The sequence below is a fragment of the Haliotis asinina genome, chromosome 8 (assembly GCF_037392515.1).
Source record: "Haliotis asinina isolate JCU_RB_2024 chromosome 8, JCU_Hal_asi_v2, whole genome shotgun sequence".
In the NCBI taxonomy this organism is placed as follows: Eukaryota; Metazoa; Mollusca; class Gastropoda; order Lepetellida; family Haliotidae; genus Haliotis; species Haliotis asinina.
The window spans coordinates 4,573,805-4,596,339 of NC_090287.1; the positions used below are offsets into that span (position 1 = coordinate 4,573,805).

The 22,535-nt window shown below is 46.5% G+C and overlaps 1 protein-coding gene across 1 annotated transcript; it reads right to left on the bottom strand.

Moving 5' to 3' along the window:
• Nucleotides 1-6,144: 6,144 nt before the first annotated feature.
• LOC137294337 (uncharacterized) lies at nt 6,145-6,666 on the bottom strand. The gene has a single exon (XM_067825337.1). The coding sequence runs from the start codon at nt 6,664-6,666 to the stop codon at nt 6,145-6,147; it is 522 nt and encodes a 173-aa protein (XP_067681438.1).
• Between the last annotated feature and the right edge of the window lie 15,869 nt (nt 6,667-22,535).

The following is a 22,535-nucleotide window of genomic DNA, read 5'->3' on the forward strand; positions in this document are numbered from 1 at the left end:
TGTAAATCATGACATTATACAAACACAGACCGCATAAAACAACATATTTTGTGGTTGGTTTCATAAGTCTTAATTAAGCTGTAGTATGTGCCCAGATAGAAATGACAACAAGTATTGGCTATGGTTTTATAAATTCATGTAATGAATTCTGATTTTCAAAATAAGACATATGTACAGATATATGTACATCAACATATATTTGCCAGATCACATTTACTAATATTATCCAAAACAATAATTTATATACTATACTTGCCAAACATATGAAACGAAACACCATAATATTTTACATCAGTTCACAGATAACAGTCATTAGAAAGTCACTTGAACAGTCTTTCTTAGTCCAGCCATATCGAAATAAAACAATTTTGTAACCGTGCATATGTACAAGAACTAGGATATAATATAAAGTGCTTAAGAACTCTATTAACTTCCCCATCGGCCCAGCTCTCCACTACTCAGTGTTCACTTGTTCACGAGTAAACTAGTAGTGATAGGACTGTGTTGTTACTTTACCCTGTAGCGGCTCTAGATTCAGTTAGAATGTATTGTATTGAAAGTTTACAAATACAGGTAAAAACAAAACAACCCCCCCCCCCCCCCCCAACAAAAAACAAAAGCCAATACAAAAAAAAAAACAACCAACCAAACGAACAAAAACAAAACCCAGATTATATCGTAATATTTCTATCAACTTGGGGATGTAGTCACATTGGTGTAAATTTATTCTTATCTTATGGTAAACTGTCAAAAGTAGTGTATAAACATCCAGCTGTTGATATAATTAAGTTGTGACTATCAGATACAAACCAACAGCTGTAAAACTTGTATTGTTAAATCGGGCTTGCGTATGCTTTGTCAACACACGGACGCGTATGTGTGTGTGTGTGTGTGTGTGTGTGTGTGTGTGTGTGTGTGTGTGTGTGTGTGTGTGTGTGTGTGTGTGTTCGCTGACTTTTAAGTATATTTGTCTAATTTATGTCATGTATATGACTCATGAGAATAACCTTTGACTTGACTTGTAGTGACTCTGGGTCAGTTCATTAGGTCTGTGGTCTGAGGTCTGTGTTTTTGGAGGTCTGTCATTTGGGATTGAATCGACAAGTGTCAGGGATATTAATTAGCTGGTATAAATAAAGCTGTATTATACATTTTGCTATTCATATTGGCTGTAACCTCGCCCACTCACACAAAATGTTAGCGTGTTGAAACTATGATTCACACAGTTACTGTTTCGGTGTGTTTGTTGTGATACTCACGCTCATTTTCTGTTCGTGACGCATTAGTTTCATAATTCAAAGTTCTCCAAGGTAACGTACACCAGGTCGTATCAGGATCTTAACTCACATATAGACTTCACAAACCAATTTGGCTTCACATCATTTCCACCACCCATTCTGCTACTTTTTGTCCCTTTTAAAACCATTTTGTATTATGTTGGTAAATGATTCTTAAATTATCTCAACCTGTAATACTTTATGTACGTAACTATGCAAACCAAAAACAGAAGGTTCACACGTTGCTTTATGGCCCAAACGTCCCCATAGAGATAAACTGGTCTATGGACGTAATCATCGTCCGCTGAAACAAGACTGGCCATTTAGGTGTGATTGGTGAGCCCGTATTTCAAAGTCATTTTACGATCTACCGACCGCGGTGTAACGCCATATGATACACGGCCTAGGACTATACGTACAGGTTTCCCCAAACTACAGCCAGTCTGGTTACTCAACATTACTTCAAATTCGGCTAGATAGAGCTACTATCTGTATTTATTATATATTAAAAGTGGACACATGTATCTATATTGTATAATTTACCGACATTGACACGTTGAATTGCCGACATACCTGCCTTTATAAGCAGCCCAGTCCCAGACCCATACCAGAGAATATCTGGGACTGGTAATAAACGCATCTAAACTCTGCTTCAGGTATGTTGGTCAGTATGTCTATTTCTTTCTAACTTGTATTTGAATTGTATCCTTGTAAGGCATCTAAGTTATTATTAACACTGAAGTTCTGTGTATTTATGTACCTATTTCACTCCATATTCTGGCTATGTTTAAGTTGTAATGTAACTTCACGTACATGTAGAAGTCCTGATACATTCTGGTACACTGTAATTTGTATAACCATTTAAATGTATATTTTAAAAATGTTGTACAGCATAGTGTAGGTTAAACTCACCTGAATATGAAAAGAAGAATTTCCCGTGTATGAAATGTTCTGTAGTCAGTTTAGTGTTACTGTGTTAGTGTACAGAGTTGCAAAACTATTTTCATTCAGTGCCGAACTGAACAGCACTTTTGATAACGTTAATGTAATTTTTCTTTACACATATTCTATAATGTATATCTTTCACTTCCAAAATATATTACAATATTACATACAAAGCATATGTAATTTAAAACTGTGTCACTAGGAAGTCGGCAGATTGATATTTAAGATATGAAGTCAGCAGTTTGATATGGAATCATGCCGTTTAAAACTATGAAGTCAATATGAGGACGTGAATGAACAAGGCAGTAATGTAAAATCAAGTTGTATGTATTTTATATTATGTACTATGTCAGAGAATATCTGGGACTTGTAATAAACGCATCTGAACTCTGCTGCGCGGGGGTGGTCACATTGTGATGTCAAAATGTCGAGCCATCTGCACAGGAGTTTATTCAGTACGGCGTACGCTCCCGTCGCTTGCCGAACAGCAAGACAAATTTGTTTCAGTGCCTGTCCAACACGTGAACACACTGTGATGAAACCTGTTACACCAAAGCCCATATCAACTGTCTTATAACACCCATGTTTAATATAATTCGTTTCTCCTAGTGTGGAGTTTCCTTTTCGTCCAATATATACAGAAATAATCCACAGCAGGTATAGGCCACTCGCTTGTTTTTTCTTTACCATTTGTACCAGGGGTAATCTATAATCTTGTTAGAGTCTCCCTGGTATATTACACAGGTTTATGCATTGCGCCATGTCTTCTTTTCGAAAATTCCACGTGGGGCTAATAGATAAGTGAATTAGATTTTGTTTTATCGATGTCACGGTGTACACTGCCAGTCAGATGAATGATTGTACAAGCTGCATCATATCAATATATCACACATTGTTGTCATGTTACATGATGCGTCACATGACATTGTATCATAACATGTCGGTATTACCTAGGGGCGTGGTTACATTACAGAAAAATGTCCGGGCTTACAGAAGATTCTTGCTAAAACGGTTGACCAAGTCCTCAATACTATCTAAATATAAAGCTTTGCAACCTGCGGGGCTTACACGAAATTTATTCAAATCTAAATATTTTAGATATTTAAATACATACCTCACCATATGTCTTATGCATATGACCTCAAGCTTCGCTAAACGAGATCAGACAATCGTTGATTCGCCATCCCCTCGATGGCTACCTCATGTAATCTACGAATGTAGTCACGGAAGTGACGTGATCTCCCCACTCGCGCAAGCGCGCAGAATCCAAAATTCACTTTTACCGCCAACAGGAAGGTCCGAAGAGTCCAAAGAGGGGAGGAGCATCCAGCGTTGGGAGGGAGTCACCGCCCTATGGTAAGGTAAGTATTGAAATACCTAAAATATTTAGATTTTAATAAATGTTTAACTTACCTTACCATAGGGCTTATGCATATGGCTTTGTCAGATGGATGGTGGTGTGGACTCCGGAGGACCATCCCTCAGCAAACAGTGCACATGCATCAGAAGAACCCGTGAAACCAATGGCAATGGTCGCAGGATAACACCTGGAAACAGGACAAAGAGTAACCCAATGGAACTCCAAAGAAAAACCGACGCACCCAGAGGGTGAGGTTAATCTTAGGACCAACGGTAAGTAACAGCCTCATTACCTAATGGGCGGACGGTCAGGTAAGTTGCTGACCAACCACAAGTGAACCAAATGACTGTAATCCCTCCACGTCTTCAACCGCCAGGTCCTTTAAGTAGTGGGAAGCGAAGACAGTTCATGACTTCCAGAAACAGCCCTCCATGATCTGCGGTACAGTGCAATTCTGATGGAGGGCCATTGTAGACGCCAGAGCACTGATCTCGTGCGGGTTATTCGCTACCGGATGAGGCAGGTGCTTGTCGTCGTAGGCCGCCAGGATCGTAGATCTGAGCCAAAGGACAATCGTGTTCCTGTTTACCTCTGCTTTGCAAGTCGACGCAAATGGAACATTATTAAAATCTAAATATTTTAGATATTTAAATACTTACCTTACCACAGGTCTTATGCATATTACCTCAAGCTTCGCTAGTAGAGATCAGACAGACGTTGATTCGCCATTCCCTGAATGGCTACCTCGTGTAATCTACAGATGTAGTCACGGAAGTGACATGATCTCCCAACTCGCGGGAACGCGAGTCATCCCAAAATTCAATTTTACTGGCAGCAGGACAAAAAGGTCCGAAGAGTCCAAAGTGAGGAGGAGCATCCAGCGTTGTGAGGGAGTCACCGCCCTATGGTAAGGTAAGTATTTAAATATCTAAAATATTTAGATTTTAATAAATTTTTAACTTACCTTACCATAGGTCTTATGCATATGGCTTCGACAGAGAGGACGGTGGTGTGGACTCCGGAGGACCTTCAACTCTTCAGTAGACACAGCACATGCACAGGAGACCCGGGAGACCAATGCCAACGTCACAGGGCAAACCTGGAAACAGAACAAAGGATAACCCAAGGCAACTCCTAAGAGAAACCGACGCACCCAGAGGGTGAGGTTAATCTTAAGACCAAAGGTAAGAAACAACATATTACCTAATGGGCGGAGGGCCGGGTGAGTTGCTGAGCAACCATCAACGGGCCAAAGGACTGAAGCCCCTCCATGTCCTCGACCGCCAAGTCCCTCAGGTAGTGTGAGGCAAAAACAGTGGTCGACTTCCAAAAACAACCCTCCATAATCTGTGGCACCGTACAGTTCCTGTGGCGGGCCATAGTGGACGCCAGAGCTCTAATTTCATGGGGGTTGTTCGCCGTCGGATGGGGAAGATTCTTGGCATCATACGCCGCCAGAATAGTCGAACGCAGCCACAAGGCAAAAGTGTTCCTACTTACTTCCCCCTTGCAAGATAAAGAAAAGGGGATAAACAGCCTTTTCCGGGAACGTCTCTTCAAGGCAGACCTCTGGATATAACATCTAAGGGCCCTGGCTGGACACAGGAACTCCTCCTCAGTATCATGTCGTCCCAGGATGGTCGATAAAGGCGGGATGGAAAATCGTCTGTCCGGTTGACAGGGAAGCTGATTCTTGGCAATGAAGTCCCACAGTAAACCCAAGTGGACTCGACCATGCCTAGAATGTTCAAAGCGCACTTGTGTGACATCCAGGGCATGAATCTCACTAACTCTAGCTGCCGTAGCTAGGGCAAGTAAGAAAACCGTCTTCCTGGACAACAGTTCGAAAGAGGCATCCTCTAGGGGCTCATATGGGGGTCCTCTCAAGTGTTGTAACACGACATTTAGATCCCAAGCTGGAGGGCGGAACTTGACCTTCGGATCCTCCAACTCCAGCTCTGGTACTTTAGAAATCTGAATATCCGGTTTGACCGCCAAGACGGAGTTCACAGCTGACAAGTAGGTACTCAACGTACTCCCTTTCAGATGCTTGGAATTGCGTAGAAACATAAAAAATCGCCACAAACTGTGGGGAGGCTGTCATGGGATCCTGTGATCTCTGAGCACAAAAGTTTTCAAATGAGCGCCACTTGTCATCATAAAGGGATATGGTGGATATCCAATGAGCTCGGGCTATGGCATTCGCCACACGCGAGGAATAGCCTTTCGCCCTCAATGCCTTCTGTAAATGACCCAGCCGTGCAGATGGAATCTCAGCGGATCTGGATGGAGTTATTGACTGTGTGGATGACGAAGTAGGTGTGGCCAATCTGGGAGCTGAAACGTATGTCCGTTGATGAGGTGTCGCAGATCGGGGAACCACGGTCTGGCTGGCCACCAGGGCGCGACCAAAAGCAGTCTCAGGTTCTGTGTCTGCTTGATCTTGCCAATCACTTCTGGGAGAAGAACGGGTGGTGGAAAAGCGTACGCGTCCAGACCCTCCCACGACAGAGATAGAGCGTCAACTGCCCAAGCCTGTACGGGAGACACGTAAGTTGGTAGCTAATGGTTGAAGCTGGTAGCGAAGAGGTCCACCAGGGGTCTCCCGTGGCGGAGGCAAATCTGATGAAATGCTTCTGGATGAAGCATCCATTCCGTCGGAGAAGGTCTGCCTGGACGCGACAACGCGTCTGCCAGAATATTCTTGCAGCCGGGTATGTGCCGTACCGTGACTGTGATCCCGTTGCTGTCTAGAAGATCTGCTAACACGAGCATCTGGTCTAGGAGTTGCTTGGACCTGGTCGTGCCCTGGTTCCGGATAACCCAGACGACTGTGGAGTTGTCCGACACTACCAGGAGCTTGGTGTTGGACACAATCGGTAGCCAGTGGCGTACTGCTAGAATAACAGCTTGCAATTCCAAGTTGTTGATGTGCCACAACTTTTCGGAATCGGACCACAGCCCTAAGGTCGTCTGGCCGGCCAGGTGGGCGCCCCACCCTAGCAGGGACGCGTCCACGAACAACTCGTGGTCGTGACAGAAGTTTTTCAAACAGACGCCGTCGCAGACATTCGACTCGACCATCCACCACCAAAGATACTGATGTAGATGTGGAGGTAGAAGAACCTGTGACCTGAGATCGATCCTCTAGATGAATGGTGACAGAAACCTCTGTAACGGCCGCAACATAAGGCGCCCTCTGTGAGTAAGATCCTGCGCCGACATCAAAAGGCCCAATAGAGACTGCCACTCTCTGAGGGTCATGGGTTGAGAGAGACCTCGATCCGCAAACGCTAGTATCTTCCGCCATCGATCTGGAGGGACCCTGACAAGATTGTCCTTCGTTAGAAACAATCCCCCAATCAAGGTCAGCTCTTGCATTGGTTCCAGATGTGACTTGTTGGTGTTGACAATCCAACCCAGTTGATGTAGCAGGTGGGTGGAGAAGTCCAAATGTTTGCGTAGCAGTAGAGGACTGCAGTGGTTCAGAAGACAGTCGTCTATGTACGGATCAAAGTCCACTCGCCTGAGGTGTTGAAACCTGGTAACCGCCAGCGTGATGCGTGTGAAAAGCCACGGGGCCGTAGAAATTCCAAACGGAAGCACCCTCCACTGGCAGTGTATTCCGTTGAAGACGCACCTCAGGTACTTCCTGTGACGCGGGTATATGGGAACATGCAGGTACGCTTCCTGTAAGTCCAGACTGGCTAGCCAAGCCCCGGGTGACAATTTGGCTCGAATCTGCTCTAGGGAGATCATCCGGAAATGTGGAGGGTCGACCAGATACTGTCTGTTGAAGGCTGCCATGTTGTGAATCATGCGCATTTTGTAGGAATCTTTCTTTGGCACCAGGAAGATGGGTGAGTAGAACCCCGGGGAGCCGTGGGGTTCCAGCACTGTCTCTGTGGCTCTCTTGGACAATAGGATGTCGATATTGGACGCTAGGAGAGCTAGCTGGTGTTGAGGATATATCCGCGACTGGGGAGTAGATGTCAGCGGTGGAGTCTCGACCAATGGCAGTTTGTAGCCGGACTTCAAGATCTTGCTTACAAACGGGTCCTCTAGGAATGACCAGTTGGGCCAGAAGATCCCTAGTCTCCCACCTACTGGAGTTGGATGGATAGGTACGACTGGGGGTGGGAGGTCCCAGTCGCAGGTATCCACGGCTTCAGCGACCAGAGTAGGGGCGCTTGCCTCTGCCTCGCCCTGGCGTGGAGGGGGTGTCCCGGCTGCGCTCCTGGGGCTTCCGCTGAACGTCATTGTCCTTGGCGCGGCCGCGTCCCCTCCCAAAGGAGGAACGGATGGATTCCCTTCCAGGAATATAGCGTTTCTTCCCACTTCCTCTGGCTCTGCCACGAAAGGCAGAACCAAGCGCCTCAAAGGTCGACAGTGCGACTTCGGTGTTAGTTAACTCCGCGTGCGACTTGTAAACATCCGGGATCTTATCGGCGAACAGAAACTTGGAAGTGAAGGGAGCACGAAGTAATTGGTGTTTAAACTCCTCCTGCCAATTACACGCATCCAGGGAGCCGGAGCGGCGAACAAAAGTAGTCATGGCCAAAGCTGCACGTAAATGACTGAGGAGGTCATGAAGAACCTTGCCCTGCCACTGGAAAATCGTCGTGAGGTGATCCACTCTGGAGGCGTTGTGCTCTGATAAGTCTACTGCAGCCGCTGAGGTAGCCGAGGCTAACGCCGAAATAGGTTTAAGCATGCACTTGAGTTCCGTGTCAATAGCAGCCAACTTGGAGTCCTGCACTTTATAGGCCGAGAGTGTAGAACCTGACAGGCGCTTGAGAGGGTCGTCCTGAGCAGCACCATTATCTGTGAAGTCTAGGCTGTGGATCTTATAATCTGACTTCCTTGACTTAGACGCCTTGATCGTAGGATTCATAGACAGCTTGGCAAAATCCTCGTCCAGGAGAGACACTGCATCCGCCACCATAGGATGAGGAGGAATGAGTAGTTCCGGGGACAAATGGATGGACGACGGGGAGGGACAGTTGGGTAGCCTCTAAGCAATCCATTCAGACACTGCCGATAGTGGTAGATAGGTGCCATCATCATCGCCTACTCCTGCCTCTTCCTCATAATCAGGGCAGAAGTGCTGCTTCTCCAAATCTTCCCAAGAGACCGAAGTCGATTCCCGCCATTGTGTGGAAGAAGTAGATGGAGTCTGAGTAGAAGAATCTTTCAGAGAAACTCGAGGGACCTCCGGTGAACGTGAATGCCGGGTTCTGGAAGAGCGCCGAGGAGACCTAGATCGCGATCGGAAGCGCCATCTATTCCTGTTAGAATGAAAATCCTCCACGAAGCGTCTAGGAGAGCGTGAGCATGAGCGCGAGTGCCGGCGCCGACTACGGTGGGGGCAACGGGAACGCCGACCTCTCGGAGATCTGGACCGCGATCTGCGTCTTGAGCTCTCCGCTTCCAAGCGCCGGGCACGCTCCTCGTCTAGCTGACGTTGTAACACCTCCTCCCTAGACAGTGTGTGAGATATCCTGGGGATCCGATACGGCGTTGGCGGAGGAACAGGAGCCGGCGTAGGTATAGGCGCTGGTACTGGAACCAGTGAGGGTGTCCCCATCGAGGCTAGTGTGGGTGCTGACGTGGGCATAAGCGCTGGCGTAGGCATCGGCGCTGGCATAGGCGCTGAAGTTGAAACAAGTTCAGGCATCAAGGTTGGCGCTGACGTCGGCAAAGGCGCTGGCACTGCAGTTGTGGTAGGCGCTGGTTCTCTTACTGAAGTGCTGGGCGCCAGGAGAGATCGCAAAAGTCTCCACCAGGGGTCTCCCGTGTTGACAGCAGATCCACCAGATAAGCAAGGAGGAACATCTGGTCCAGAAGTTGTTTGGATCTGGTCGTACCCTGGTTGCGAATCACCCACACAACTGTGAACTTGTCTGACTCCACCGGGAGCCTGGAGCCTGCTAGAGCCGATAACCAATGACGGACCGCTAGGATGACCGCCTGCATCTCCAGGTTGTTGATATGCCACTCCCTTTCGGACTCTGACCACAGCCCTGAGGTTGTCTGGCCGTTCAAGTGAGCACCCCACCCCAGCAGGGATGTGTCTACAAACATCTCGTGGTCGTGATTGAAGTTTGTCAAACAAACACCGGTGCAGACGTTCAGTTCTACAGTCCACCACCTGAGGTATCGATGCAGGTGCTGAGGTAGAAGAAACGATGACTGGAGGTCGTTTTCCCGGATAAACGGTAATAGAAACCTCTGTAATGGGCGCAGCATAAGCCGTCCTCTGAGGGAGAGGTCTTGCGCCGACGTCAATAGACCCAACAGAGACTGCCACTCTCTGAGGGTCAAAGGTAGAGACAGGGCTCGATCCGTAAAGGCGAGAATCTTCTGCCACCGATCGGAAGGAACCCTGACAAGATTGAACCGGATCAGGAATAACCCCCCGATGAATGTCAGCTTCTGCGTTGGCTCCAGTTGCGACTTCTCGGTGTTGATAATCCACCCCAATTGATGTAACATGCGGGTGGAGAAGTCCAGCTGTTTGCATAGCAACTGAGGATTGCAGTGATTCAGAAAACAATCGTCGATGTATGGATCGAAATCTATCCCCCTCAGGTGTAGAAATCGGGTGACAGGCAGTGTGATCCGAGTGAAAAGTCACGGGGCCGTAGAAATTCCAAACGGCAGCCCCCGCCACTGGTAGTGTACTCCGTTGAATATGAAACGCAGGAACTTCCTGTGACGTGGAAATATGGGAACGTGCAGGTAAGCATCCTGCAAATCTATGCTGGCCATCCAAGCTCCGGGTGACAACTTGGCTCGGATCTGTTCCAGTGATGTCATCCGGAAATGCGGCGGTTCGACCAGATACAGGCTTTTGAAAGTCGCTATGTTGTGAATCATTCGCATTATGGTGGAGCCTTTCTTGGGTACCACGAAGATGTGTGAGTAGAACCCCGGGGAGCGATGGGGCTCTAGCACTGTCTCTATAGCGCATTACGTTAACAAGATGTTGATGTTCTCTTGTATAAGTACCTGTTGATCTAGCGAATACACGCGCGACTGGGGAGTGGTAGTCAGCGGCGGAGGTCCGGCCAGTGGCAGTTTGAAGCCGGACCTCAGGATCTTGCATACGAACGGGTCTCCCAGGAATGTCCAATTGGCCCAGAAGACCCCTAGTCTCCCACTAGGGTCGGATGAACTGGTACGACTGGGGGTGGGAGATCCAGTCGTAGATGTCCTTGGCTTCAGGGGCAAGAGTAGGGGCGCTTGGCCCTGCCTCAACCGGGCGTAGATGGCACATCCCTGCCGCGTTCCTGAGGCTTGCGCTGCACGTCAAAGTCCTTGATCCGACCTAGTCCCCTCCCAAACGAGGATCGGATGGATTCTCTTCTAGTCACATATCTTTTCTTAGCTCGGCCACGAAAGGCAGAACCCACAGCCTCGAAGGTCGACAATGCTACTTCAGTATTGGCCAATTCAGCATGCTGTTTATACACAGTAGGGATTTTCTCGTCAAAGAGAAATTTTGAAGTAAAGGGCGCGTGAAGTAACTGCCACTTGAATTCCTCTTGCCAGGTACAAGCATCCAAGAAACCAGATCGGCGCACAGTTGGCATCATGGCTAGTGCCGCACGTAAGTGTCCGAGCAGATCGTGCAGTACTCTGCCCTGCCAGGCAAAGATTGTCGTCAAGTGATCCACCCTTGATGCATTATCCTCCGACAGATCCATAGCTGAAGCGGAAGTGGCTGACGCAAGTGTGGAGATAGGCTTGAGCATACGCTTCAGTTCAGTGTCAATAGCCGCCAGCTTTGAATCCTGAACTCTGTATGACGACTGTGTGGAACCTGACAACCGCTTGAGGGAATCATCCTGCACAGCCCCGTTGTCGGCGAAGTCCAGGCTGTGGACCTTGTAATCAGATTTCTTTGACTTGAACGCCTTGATAGTCGGATTCAAGGACAATTTGGTGAAGTCCGAGTCTAGCAGAGCAACAGCGTCCGCCACCATGGGGTGAGGCAGGACAAGTAACTTCGGAGACAGGTGAATCGCCGCCGAGTTGCTTGAATCAGCGGAGGGTGAAGGACAGTCCGGTAGTCTATCAGCTATCCATTCAAAGACGGCAGCTAGGGGTAGATAGGTGCCATCACCATCACCATCATCGCCAATTTCTTCCTCATAATCAGGACAAGAGAACTGCTCCTCGTGATCCTCCCAGGAAACAGAGGTTGATTCCCGTCGCTGAGTGGAGGTAGAAGTAGAACTCCTAGCAGAAGAATCCTTGAAGGAAGTCCGCGGTGGTTCCGGTGATCGTGAACGCTGAGACCTAGAGGAGCGCCGCGGAGACCTTGAACGGGAAAGGTCACGACGTCTACTTCTGATGCCCGAACGTGAGTCCCCCTCTAAAGAGCGCCGTGGGGAACGGGAACCAGAGCGGGAGTGAAGACGCCGGTTACGAAACGGAGAACGGGAGCGCCGACCACTAGGAGACCTGGAGCGAGACCTGCGCCGAGAGCGCTCAGCCTCCTAGCCCCGGGCGCGCTCTTCATCCAACTGGCGTTGCAACACTTCCTCTCTAGAGAGCGTATGAGACACCCTGGGTATACGATAAGGAGTAGGCACAGGAGCAGGGTCCGGTAACAAGATCGGCGCTGGCGTTGGTACAGGCGCTGGCGTAGGCAAAGGCGCCGGGACAATCAATTGCTCTGACGTAGGTCTAGGCGCTGGTGTGGGGAAAAACGTAGATAAGGACGTAGGCGTTGACGTTGGTAAGGGTGCTGGTGACGAGGTAGGAAGTACAGCAGCGCCAGGCGTCGAGAGAGACCGCAGAAGCCTCTGAACTTCTGGATGAGATAAGGCGTCCGTGTGAGAGAGACCTACGAAGGCGTCCGAACGCGTGGGCTCTGGAGACGAGCGCACCGGCGTAACAGATGAGCGCCCCACACTAGACGTCGATACCGGCGCTGGAGGTGGAGGTAGATCTCGGTCGTCAGGTAAAGGTCCCAGGGAAGATGCTGGCGACGACATCCTTCTTCTACGTTGCATAAAACGTTTCCTTCCCCAAAAAAGTCTTAAGTCCGCCAACGATAATACTTGACAGTGCTGGCAACGATTATCAATAGAGCAAACAACGGACGCACAATCCGGACACCAGGGATGTGGGTCTTTGGCTAACTTCTGCCCCTTGCAGATAGTGTCGAGTCATACACAGAAAACTGTAACAGACAAGAAAAAAGCACATAACAACACATTGACACAACGCCAGGAGGAAAACAAAACCCTACATAAAAAGTGTAAGAAATAGTTACACCCACACACAAAAAGTAGGCACACCCGTAAGTGCGGGGCAGCGATAAGCAACAACCAAAATGGCTGCCTTCTCTACGCTGTCAAATGGCAAAAAGGTAACATACAAGCCATAATAACCAAAGACATGGACAAGTACATGGAGGAAAAACAACCAGCAAGTTGAACTACCCTCCACGGACGCCATGCCGCTCTCACACACGACACAGACAAACCCGTGCCTGAATGAGAAAAGGATAACACAAGGTAGCAAGGTAAGTGCAGTTAAATACTTGTTTAACTTGACATGCACAACAAAGGGATACAAACCATGTCTACCAAGCAGTAGCAACTTTATTGAAACTACACAAAGGTAGGTACACAGCGAACCAACACGATCACGTCACTTTTCCTGACTACATTCGCAGATTACATGAGGTAGCCATCGAGGGAATGGCGAATCAACGATTGCCTGATCTCGTTCAGCGAAGCTTGAGGTAATATGCATAAGACCTATGGTAAGGTAAGTTAAAAATAAATTGGCTTGCTATGCGCCTGGGAATGATTACATACGGTCCTCAAGAAACTCTGTTTAGAAGTCGCCATGATATTTCTCGACTATTGCTAAAAGCGGCATAAAACTAAAATCACTCACTGTCCATCGCAAGATGTGTACAATTAGTCAATGTATCGAGGCAAGCACACATTATAGTCCTGAAACATTGTCTGTTACATGACACAGTACCCGGAGAATCTAACACGTTGACCTCTTGTACAGCTGTGAGTTTCATGACGGTGTAACACGTTGACTACTTGTAATGCTGTGAATTTCATGACGGTCTACACAGGAACGATGTAGCGGGATAATCCCTTTGTTCTCCACAAACGATCTCACACACCAGTGACGATACCACTGGTGATGTCAAACTCTCACCACCGCTTTATGCAACTCCGCACTTTATAAGTCATTTCTGTACGAAACTGTCTCAAGTCCTGTCTGAACTGCCGCCCACAGAAGCTATACACAATGGGATTACAGGCACTGTTCACGTGATGAAACTTCAAGAAGAATTGATAGACCACAGTCCTCACACCGTCAACATGGCGCAAGGGGCGTCTATTAAAGTATTTCAGCATGGCGATTGTCAGATACGGCAAGAAACTTAGGATGAAGATGACCGTTACGAGGAACATTACCAGCGTTGCCTTGGTAACAGTACTTGACCCAGCCTTCATCTTCTCCTGGACCTTTGGTTTGGGGACTGTTTCACTTTGACAGTCCAGTGATTCCTCAGTCTGCAACAAGAACCATTGACTAATGAAGTAACATAGCCGATGACTTTACGAGTACACTTTTCTTAGAATTTGATCAGTTATGCGCCACACTGTCCTGGTTGTATTGTCAACGAATCGCATGTCATATCATGGCGGTGTGATGATGGTGTGAAGGTGGCGTGACGATAGTACTGGGTAACGTTTCTTGTCGCCCATTACATACACCACAGTCATTACATTCTTCACGCCAGTTACATGCTCCATGCTCACTACATACTCAATTACTCAATGCCCACCGTATTATTCACGCCCATTACATTGTCCACGGCCATTGTATACTCCATGCGCACTACATTCTCCACACCCAAGACACATTACATGCCCACTGCATTCTCTAGGTCCACTGCCTACTCAGTGCCATTTACATTCTCCACACCCATTCCATATTCTAAAACCAGTACATACTCAACGACCATTACGCCCATTACCTTGTCCATGCCCACCGCATTCTTCACGCTCATTACATACCCTACACCCATTACATACCCTACACCCATTACATACCCTACACCCATTACATACTCCATGCCCACCGCATTCCTCACGCTCATTACATACCCTACACCCATTACATACCCTACACCCATTACATACTCCATGCCCACCGCATTCTTCACGCTAATTACATACCCTACACCCATTACATACCCTACACCCATTACATACCCTACACCCATTACATACTCCATGCCCACCGCATTCTTCACGCTCATTACATACCCTACACCCATTACATACCCTACACCCATTACATACCCTACACCCATTACATACCCTACACCCATTACATACTCCATGCCCACCGCATTCTTCACGCTCATTACATACCCTACACCCATTACATACCCTACACCCATTACATACTCCATGCCCACCGCATTCTTCACGCTCATTACATACCCTACACCCATTACATACCCTACACCCATTACATACTCCATGCCCACCGCATTCTTCACGCTCATTACATACCCTACACCCATTACATACCCTACACCCATTACATACCCTACACCCATTACATACTCCATGCCCACCGCATTCTTCACGCTAATTACATACCCTACACCCATTACATACCCTACACCCATTACATACTCCATGCCCACGGCATTCTTCACGCTCATTACATACCCTACACCCATTACATACCCTACACCCATTACATACTCCATGCCCACTGCATTCTTCACGCTCATTACATACCCTACACCCATTACATACCCTACACCCATTACATACTCCATGCCCACCGCATTCTTCACGCTAATTACATACCCTACACCCATTACATACCCTACACCCATTACATACCCTACACCCATTACATACCCTACACCCATTACATACTCCATGCCCACCGCATTCTTCACGCTCATTACATACCCTACACCCATTACATACCCTACACCCATTACATACCCTACACCCATTACATACTCCATGCCCACCGCATTCTTCACGCTCATTACATACCCTACACCCTACCCTACACACTGGCCACTTCATTTCCTACGCCCATTGCACACACAACGGCCACTACATTCTTCACGCCCATTACACACACAACGGCCACTACATTCTTCACGTCCATTACACACACAACGGCCACTACATTCTTCACGTCCATTACACACACAACGACCACTACATTCTTCACGCCCATTACACACACAACGGCCACTACATTCTTCACGTCCATTACACACACAACGGCCACTACATTCTTCACGTCCATTACACACACAACGGCCACTACATTCTTCACGTCCTTTACACACACAACGGCCACTACATTCTTCACGTCCATTACACACACAACGGCCACTACATTCTTCACGCCCATTACACACAAACGGCCACTACATTCTTCACGTCCATTACACACACAACGGCCACTACATTCTTCACGTCCATTACACACACAACGGCCACTACATTCTTCACGTCCATTACACACACAACGGCCACTACATTCTTCACGTCCATTACACACACAACGGCCACTACATTCTTCACGCCCATTACACACAAACGGCCACTACATTCTTCACGTCCATTACACACAAACGGCCACTACATTCTTCACGTCCATTACACACACAACGGCCACTACATTCTTCACGCCCATTACACACACAACGGCCACTACATTCTTCACGTCCATTACACACACAACGGCCACTACATTCTTCACGTCCATTACACACACAACGGCCACTACATTCTTCACGCCCATTACACACAAACGGCCACTACATTCTTCACGTCCATTACACACACAACGGCCACTACATTCTTCACGCCCATTACACACAAACGGCCACTACATTCTTCACGTCCATTACACACACAACGACCACTACATTCTTCACGCCCATTACACACACAACGGTCACTACATTCTTCACGCCCATAACACACACAACGACCACTACATTCTTCACGTCCATTACACACACAACGGCCACTACATTCTTCACGTCCATTACACACACAACGGTCACTACATTCTCCACGCAGACTACATTTCTTGATGCCTTCTACATACTGTTACGAGAGTGTATATTTCGTAAATTGAATTGGTAATTATTATTTGGGTCACAATGTCCAGTGTTTTGCGGGAGTTATTATGAGTCACATTTCGTATGATAAGTGTTCAGTGATATTAGTATTTTAACGTCAGGCCTTTAAGGTAGCGTATTAGAGTTGCCTCCCTTTGGTGTGCTTTGTCTTGGTAAACACAAGCCCGTTCGCGACGGTTCCATACTTCGCAGGAATATTCAGGAATCAATGACTGTGTATATAAATGATGGTTATTGTGTTGGACACGGACACACACACGTACAACTGGGGTACACCAAGCTGCCTGTCTCTGTCAACGCTCGACCTACATGACAGTTGCGTGACCGCTGGCCGTGTTGCATTAAGTATTACTGTTTCTCACGCTCAGACCAAGACGTTGTGAGTTGATATCATATTTTGACCCATTACTTTAGATTTGACTCAGTTGCATTGTACATGAAACCTCTATTGTGAATCTTTGTATCTTGCTTTTGGTTTTGCTTAATACAACATACTGAAAACTTTTGAATTCTCAGTGTCATATTTTGCTGGTTCTGAGGGGATTTCTTATACATTTTCGCCCGACAAATTTTTAACCGTAACAATAATCAACACCCATTACATACTCCATGCCTACTTCATTATCCATGTTTTGCAGGTTTTACTGAGGACTGGGCTGTTTAGTTTTAGTGGTATTACATGGTTTGTAGCATCGTGGTAGGTACGTATTAAAGACATATCTAAGACTTACAATAGGATCTACACAGCTAATCGACGATGAAGAGGCCGACGTTGACGCCGATGATGATGTGTTCGTCACGGGTGTTGATTGCGGCGGCGGTGGTGGCGGTGGCGAAGATGATGAATCCATTTTCACTTCGGTCGGCTTCGCTGAGAGAATCCCTGTCGCCCTAGAGTATCTCATACGCCGGAAACTTCTTCCGAGGGCTCTTCTGAACTTCTGCTGAATTTGGAGGCGTTTCCATATTAGTGTGTACAGTACAATTAACACTGTACATCCACATATATAGAGAGAAAACAACACGGAATTGTAAAGAATCGCAAATAGTCCGTCTTTATGCTCGTCTGAGATGGTGCACTCCGATCTTGGAATCGCGTTCATAACAACTGTCCTCTTCCCGTTGAGGAACCAAGCCGGCATTGCAATACACATGGCCAATAAGCAACATATGCCGAGAGTCGTTCTAGCTAGTGCTGCAGTTGTTTTGTGTTTGAACGGTGTACATATCTGTTTGTAACGGTCTATTGCAATTACGATCAAAATGCCACATGGGGCAAGGGTTGTAAAGGCAATTAGCACTCGACTACCTTTACACCAGTACACATAACTACCAAAGGTGTACTTAAAGCGCAGATGTACAATCTCGGCAGGAATACTGCATACGTTGTTGATGAAGTCAAGGACAGCAAGTGTTGCGATCAACAGGTTGATTACACTCTTCGTTCGAGCAGAGAAATACACGCTGATGACCACGAGATTCCCACAGGCGCCTGTGCACATCACCAGCGACAAGAACGTTATGGGCCACGCTATTTTGTCAGCATATTCAGCGTTTAACCTTTCTAAAATAGCAGAAATATTCGCCTCGGGATACGTTCCATTTGACATCTTGACTCGAGGATGCAATCCGACTGCCACCTCGCACACTGGCAAAATGTTTCCGAGTTGAATTGTAAATAGTCCATGCACAGTACTTCTGAAAGTGAAAATACGAACGATATTAAAATGATATTACTACCGGTAACTGCAGTATTAGCAGGAAATCTAAACGAAAAGAAACGTATTTCTAATACACTAATATTCCCAAAACAGAAGAGTGAGTCAATCACCTCGTTTTGGGTGACGTATTCCGACATTGTAACTAAATTGGATGTCTAATAAAAACATATTGGGTATTGTTGGTTGGTTGGTTGTTTAATGCTGCACTCACCGATAGTCCAGCTACATGGCGGCGGTCTGTAAAAAATCCCAGGCCGTATCGGACAATTCAGTGATCAACAACATGAACATCGATCAACGCAAGTAGGACAACCAAGTCAGCGGGCCTGACCAACCGACCCCAACGGTTACCTCTTACGACAAGCATGGGCTATTGAATACCAGTTTTGGCCCGGATCTTCACGGGTCTGTTAGGTATGGCGAAATCAAGGCTGTCAGGTATGTCAACTCTCAGGAGTTTGAACATGGTATATGTATGAACGCAGTGGATGGAATGCCTAGTTAAGTTTAATCCATGCACGTAGCGACAAATTACAATTCGCCCTTTACATGTTTAATTCTATGCAAATAAATAAAACAAACCGGTTATATCAGCTCCGCTGCCACGTTCTCAACAAGAGCTCAACTGGACCAGTGAAATAAAATGGGGTTTTCGTGGATCACGTTAAAATTGAGCACGGAGTCGAAACTGAACTGATTCCGTGTTGTCAGGCGAACGTTTGCAACTCAGAACTTCGCACCAGTTCCACCTTATTAATACACACGATATGCATTCTTTACCACTCAAAAGGAGACGATGTCAACTCCTGTCTTATTACACATCACACCCTTGAACACGCCGACATTTACCTTAAAACAAGTGGACGTAATCAAATAATTCATTCTGCTAAAAAATCCAGTCCGTCAGGCTACAGTGGACGCAACGCAATTACGCCCGTCAGTCCGCAGGGAACAGAATCAAGTCCGCTACTCTGCTGGGAATGCTGTCTAGTCTGTTAGTCTGCAAGGAGCGAAATCAAGTCCGTCAGTCTACAGAGAACGGAATCAAGTTCGTCATTCTGCAGGGACCGGAATCACGTCTGTCAGTCTGCTGAGAATGCTGTCTAGTCCGTTAGTCTACTGGGGATACAAGGAATGGAACCAAGTCCGTCATTCTACTGGGAATGGAATCATGATTGTTAGAGTGCAGGGAACGGAATCATGATTGTCAGTCTGCAGGGAACGGAATCATGATTGTCAGTCTGCAGGGAACGGAATCATGATTGTCAGTCTGCAGGGAACAGAATGACATGATAACCAGTGCAGTTACGTGAGAAATCTAACGCAGTTTAGACGTTTCTCGGGTTGCTGGGACTTACCAGTGTCGTGGCAGGACTGATATTGTGATGCAAATATCTTCATGCTTGTGGTCTTTGATATTGCGCTCAGTAACTAATGGAAGGTGCCCAAACCTCAGCGAAATGTTGGCAATGGGAGATCAAGCACTATTAATGACGGGATTTGGGGAGGTCTGTAGACTGTCAATGTCGTTCAGTATTCATGATGTGATTCGGATGAGGCAGGTCAGCCTCTATGACACCGGGAACAAAGTCATGCAGGGGGAACAACCTGCACCGCTTCTTACAAGTTTCACTTGGATTTTAAACCCATGTTTGGCAAAATACAAGATCAGTCTTATTTTTCCCAATGTGACATGGCGCGAACGTCCTCGTACGTGACTGCCAAATCTAAGGCAAAATGATGCTTTGTTACACAGCACAGAGGGGTAGAGTACGGACACATAATCTCAACTGTACGTGGCTTATATGGCCTGTACGTACAGACATAACAGGCTGAAGCCTTACATTCAACAATAATGCATGGTGAATACATACCTACAAACCTTGCACTGATGATAAAGCCTCCGCAATGTACAACCATTTTAATGTGCAGCGCGTTACCTTCGGATTATACTTTATCAGCAAAGTACAGATTCTAGTGCTTTTCTTGGATAGAGTCTCATTCAGGATCCGAATCCACATCCTCGGAGACAGGTACATGATCGCCAGCACACAAGGTCAGCTACCTGACCTGCTTGGTCATCGCGACTTCCAGTCAGTCTTTTACTGAGAAAGTGTAATCCAATAAATAGAACAGTTGACCATTTTCTAAATGGCATGGTGTATTTATTTGGTAAGAGTTCCTAACCGTTCCCTTTCTCAAATAATATTTATCCATTGATATATCTTAGAATTATGAACAAAACCTAACACAACAATTACTAGAGGACTCAATTGAGTGTAATATATAGGGTTGAACTACATGTATTTAGTGTTACATCTGTTAATCTGCAGAAAGAAGAATATGGGGGAACGGAAACTCTTTCGATTTATTTTAAAGTGTGTGTTTATGTAAACAAAATAAATGAGTACAAATGTATGCATAATGATAGCTGAACACATTTATAAATAAGCTGAATGAATATATGTGAACTATAAACAATCAAACGCTTTAGTGTTACCATGCAACCAGCGACAGTGATTGGTGGCTTGGTGAACCATCACACTGCAATCAACACCATGAAATGTACATGGGTGTACGCCGGGTGCGAGGCATCCGGATGTTAGATTACAAACAAGTCCGGCCCGAGCACGTAGCGAGAGGACACAACACACCACCCTTCACATTAATGTAATCGTCACATTAAGATGGTTGGTTTATGGCAGAAAGTGGAGTACTTCTCTCTTGACCGCCGAAAACGCTCACCCCTCCCCACTGTTTATTAACATATGACACGTCACATTCAAAAGCTCTATCTCCTTATCATGTGAAATGTGTCTTGTGACTAGCAAACTAGACTTCGTCCTGTACAACACCATTCTTATGCAAGCCAAGCGACACGTGCTTACCATTTAGCGTACCTTGACCGTAGGGGATTCAGGTGGTTAAGACAGCGTCTTTCTGTGCTCAGTCTTGATCTAACACCTGTCAGATTTGGCGGGTACGTTGATCACGTGTCTCGATCACATCCGGAAACATCCGAACAAAGGCGGTTATCCGGATTCGACAAAACTTGCCCCTTTGTGGCAGCAGACTTGATCCCGATCGACGGGTGTTATGTGAGACATCAGGACAAACCAACTAGAATGGCTGCAGAATTTAGACACTTTGCTAAAAATTATCTAAGTAGTACTTAAAATGTCATATGGGGTCGTTAAATAGTCATGGAAAATCTATACAATCGTTTCGACACACTGAAACAATGCCGCCCTGCTGTAGTTGTTGTTATTGTTGTTGTAACATAATTATGTCATATTTGGGATTACACTTTCTTGGTCAAGTACAAATTCTTGTACTTTTTTGGTTGAGTCCCATCCGCCATGTGCCTAATCGCCAGGTCACGAGGTCAGCCTAGATGTGTAATCATCGTTATTGTTGTTGTTGATGTAGGCTTGATCATGCACAATGACACATTCAAATCCACAAAGGTGTGTGTTTGTAGACTGAGTAGTCGTGTCTAGCTGGCTATCTATGTTTTAGTTTAAGATACTTTATACGCAATTGAAATAGCTACATATGTTTCTTAACAATGCATTTGTATATCAATGAAATCAATATTTTATCCAGTGGCTACCAGCACGAATATCGGTCTGCGCACCTGGGATACGATACTAACCAAGTCAGAGAGTCTGAAGGCCCGATCTCGTCAACTGCCTCTTACGACTGTCATGAGTTGACATTCAGCGTGGGAACATTTTCATTTACGGCGTTCTACTGGGGAACACACTCACTGTGGACGTTCTGCAGCACATATAACTCATTGTTTCACTGGGAGAAAACATTCACTTCCGTCGTTTTGAAGGTAAAAACATGCACTTCCATCATTCTGCAGTGGAAAACGTTCAACCAAATGTTCTACAAGGCAGCATTTTCATTCTACTATGGGACACATTTTCTGTCGTCACAGCAACACAAGCTGCCAGGAAACACATTCCCCATGCGAAATGCACACATCCCAGTATTTTCCCAAGTGGTATATGTCAGAACCGCCAATAAGACAACAAATATAG

Bases quoted from the DNA above. Each gene is read 5' to 3' on its own strand.
- LOC137294337 (XM_067825337.1), bottom strand. From the start codon at position 6,666: ATGGTCGAGTCGAATGTCTGCGACGGCGTCTGTTTGAAAAACTTCTGT.